Below are 3,521 nucleotides of genomic sequence, written 5' to 3'. Positions count from 1 at the left end.
CGGCCGCAGAAACCTTTCAAGTGTCCAGAGTCTTTTTGTTGTTTCTGAAGCATGCGTCCTGCTGTTACTGTTTGGGCTCACGACAGGTTGACTGATGTTGTAGTTTTAGTAATCATGTCAGCTATTGGCCCAAAGCAAACATGGGAGAAACACAATGAACAACACAAAAAATACGTTTATTGCGCAACTTGGCAGAAATGACCACGTAGATAAACATAATTTTAATGTTAATAAAAAATCTGGGAATTATTTCGGGTACCCCCTGGCTATGCGTCGCGTACCCCTAGGGGTCCGCGGACCCCACTTTGGGAACCGCTGCTTTACCTTATTTTATGTGTCTTATGTTTTGCAGCCCCCCCCCCCCCCTCCCCCCACTATGATGATGGACCTCAGATAACGCCAGAGTTCTCCACTAAACCCAAACCAACCCTCTGACATCTGCCTCCGTCCAGGATGTCAGACCCCGGGGCGGGGGCCGGGCTGGGCTCCTCCCCCTCCTCCGAGGGGGGGCCAGCGGGGGGGCCCGGCGTCGTGGGGGGTCCCGAGGAGCCGCTGGACCTCTGCTCTCTGGAGATCCAGAGGAACTACGAGGTCATCCCAGCGGTCATCTGCTCCATGTGCTGCCTGTTTGGAATCATCTACTGCTTCTTTGGTAGGTCTGACCTGTCTGTCTGACCTGTCTGTCTGTTTGATCTGTCTGTCTGCCTGCCTGCCTGACCTGTCTGTCTGACCTGTCTGACCTGTCTGTCTGACCTGTCTGTCTGACCTGTCTGTCTGACCTGTCTGTCTGACCTGTCTGTCTGACCTGTCTGTCTGTCTGTTTGATCTGTCTGTCTGTCTGCCTGCCTGCCTGACCTGTCTGACCTGTCTGTCTGACCTGTCTGTCTGACCTGTCTGACCTGTCTGTCTGTCTGTTTGATCTGTCTGTCTGACCTGTCTGTCTGTCTGTTTGATCTGTCTGTCTGTCTGCCTGCCTGCCTGTCTGTCTGCCCTGCCCCCTGCAGGTTACATGATCGCATGGTTTCCTCCACCATCGGTGTGTGAATACATGGGTGAATGTAATGTATGATCTATGAATGTAATGTACAGTCGATAAAGCGCTATATATATAAATGCAGTATTTTCCACGGTCACCGCTCCGTAGCGCATGTTGTTCTAGTGAAGAAACAGAGAAATGGAACACATGGTTGTGATGTTGATGTTGTTACGACATCTCATTTTATTACAAAACCATTTGGAGCTTCAGAGTAAATGAAAGACATGATCAGGTTGTTTCATCCTGTTATCCATGTTTTACAGCACGCACGCACGCACGCACGCACGCACGCACGCACGCACGCACGCACGCACGCACGCAGAGACGCAGGCACGCAGAGACGCAGGCACGCAGAGACGCAGGCACGCAGAGACGCACGCACGCAACACAACGCACGCAACACAACGCACGCAACACAATGCACGCAACACAACGCACGCAACACAATGCACGCAACACAACGCACGCAACACAACGCACGCACACATGCAAATGATTTCCCTCTGAGATGACTGTATTCTTCAGGCCTTCAGGGCTAGATTACGTAATGGGGCTTTTATTCACTCAGCATAATGATCCCATTAGATTAGTCCTGTTTGTTGGGTCCATTTGGTTAGTTCTACTGATACTGATTAGTCCTGTTTGTTGGGTCCATTTGGTTAGTTCTACTGATACTCCATATGGGTCCATTTGGTTAGTTATACTGATACTGATTAGTCCTGTTTGTTGGGTCCATTTGGTTAGTTCTACTGATACTCCATATGGCCACCATCAGGGTGTTAGGGTTAGGGTTAGGGTTAGTTCTACTGATACTCCATATGGGGTCCATTTGGTTAGTTCTACTGATACTCCATATGGGGTCCATTTGGTTAGTTCTACTGATACTCCATATGGGGTCCATTTGGTTAGTTCTACTGATACTCCATATGGGGTCCATTTGGTTAGTTCTACTGATACTCCATATGGGGTCCATTTGGTTAGTTCTACTGATACTCCATATGGCCACCATCAACAACCTGTTGACAACCTGTTGGGTCCATTTGGTTAGTTCTACTGATACTCCATATGGGGTCCATTTGGTTAGTTCTACTGATACTCCATATGGGGTCCATTTGGTTAGTTCTACTGATACTCCATATGGCCACCATCAACAACCTGTTGGGTCCATTTGGTTAGTTATCCTGATACTCCATATGGCCACCATCAGGGTGTTAGGGTTAGGGTTAGGGTTAGGGTTAGTTCTACTGATACTCCATATGGGGTCCATTTGGTTAGTTCTACTGATACTCCATATGGCCACCATGGGTCCATTTGGTTAGTTCTACTGATACTCCATATGGCCACCATCAACAACCTGTTGGGTCCATTTGGTTAGTTCTACTGATACTCCATATGGCCACCATCAACAACCTGTTGGGTCCATTTGGTTAGTTCTACTGATACTCCATATGGCCACCATCAACAACCTGTTGGGTCCATTTGGTTAGTTCTACTGATACTCCATATGGCCACCATCAACAACCTGTTGGGTCCATTTGGTTAGTTCTACTGATACTCCATATGGCCACCATCAACAACCTGTTGGGTCCATTTGGTTAGTTCTACTGATACTCCATATGGCCACCATCAACAACCTGTTGGGTCCATTTGGTTAGTTATACTGATACTCCATATGGCCACCATGGGTCCATTTGGTTAGTTCTACTGATACTCCATATGGGGTCCATTTGGTTAGTTATACTGATACTCCATATGGCCACCATGGGTCCATTTGGTTAGTTCTACTGATACTCCATATGGCCACCATCAACAACCTGTTCACCTAATCACCTACAATGTATTCTGCTTTCAGTATCATGTAACGTGTCAAACTAGGGGTTTCATGATTCTGAATCCATTCCAAGCATTAGTTTTGCACGAAAAACACTCCTTGGGCTAAAAACAGCCATAGACACTTGCCCAAATGTGCCCAAATGTGCTGACCTCATTGAGGTCAGCACATTGTGACCTCATCACAAATGTGATGAGGAACCCCTTTTGGTGTTAGCATTATGTTATGCTTTAGCTATTGAAAAATCACACCCGTGTGAACTGAGTGGTGCAAGGTCTTATATAGTCTGATCAGCTATGTCAGTGACGTCACACACTAACCATAGTAACCATGCTCACCTTTGCACGGACACGTACACAAACATACAGACAAAGCTGGTTGTTGGAGTGGTTTGCACCACTCAACAATAGCAGATCTACAAGCTCATAGCGCGCCACAAAATTGAACGACTGACATAGAAACATAGCTTTTTCAGAAAACTGTCAGGATGTAGAAGACATTTTTAGAATCTGATCTCAGGTCAAAATGGGTTAAACTCCATGTTGTTAACCCTCCTCTAAATGTTAAATGGTGCATTTATATAGTGCCTTTATCCAAGGCGCTTTACATAGATTACATGCATTACATTCACCCATTCACACACACAATCATACA

The 3,521-nt window shown here is 46.7% G+C and overlaps 1 protein-coding gene across 2 annotated transcripts in view; it reads left to right on the top strand.

Moving 5' to 3' along the window:
* Window positions 1–358: 358 nt before the first annotated feature.
* The window catches only part of LOC306918869 (transmembrane protein 198-like), a 24,407-nt gene continuing 21,244 nt past the window's right edge, over window positions 359–3,521 (top strand). For both annotated transcript variants that reach the window (XR_013789423.1, XM_079531722.1), the window contains exon 1: window positions 359–652. Coding sequence is in view for 1 of the 2 variants with exons in the window: in XM_079531722.1 (XP_079387848.1) it covers window positions 454–652 (199 nt within the window). In the remaining variant the exon portion in view is untranslated. The remainder of the gene's footprint in view (window positions 653–3,521) is intronic.

Source organism: Electrona antarctica (assembly GCF_951216825.1).
Source record: "Electrona antarctica genome assembly, contig: scaffold_416, whole genome shotgun sequence".
NCBI classification, from domain to species: domain Eukaryota; kingdom Metazoa; phylum Chordata; class Actinopteri; order Myctophiformes; family Myctophidae; genus Electrona; species Electrona antarctica.
The sequence above is the reverse complement of the archived record's forward strand: the minus strand, read 5'-3'. Positions and strand labels throughout refer to the sequence as shown.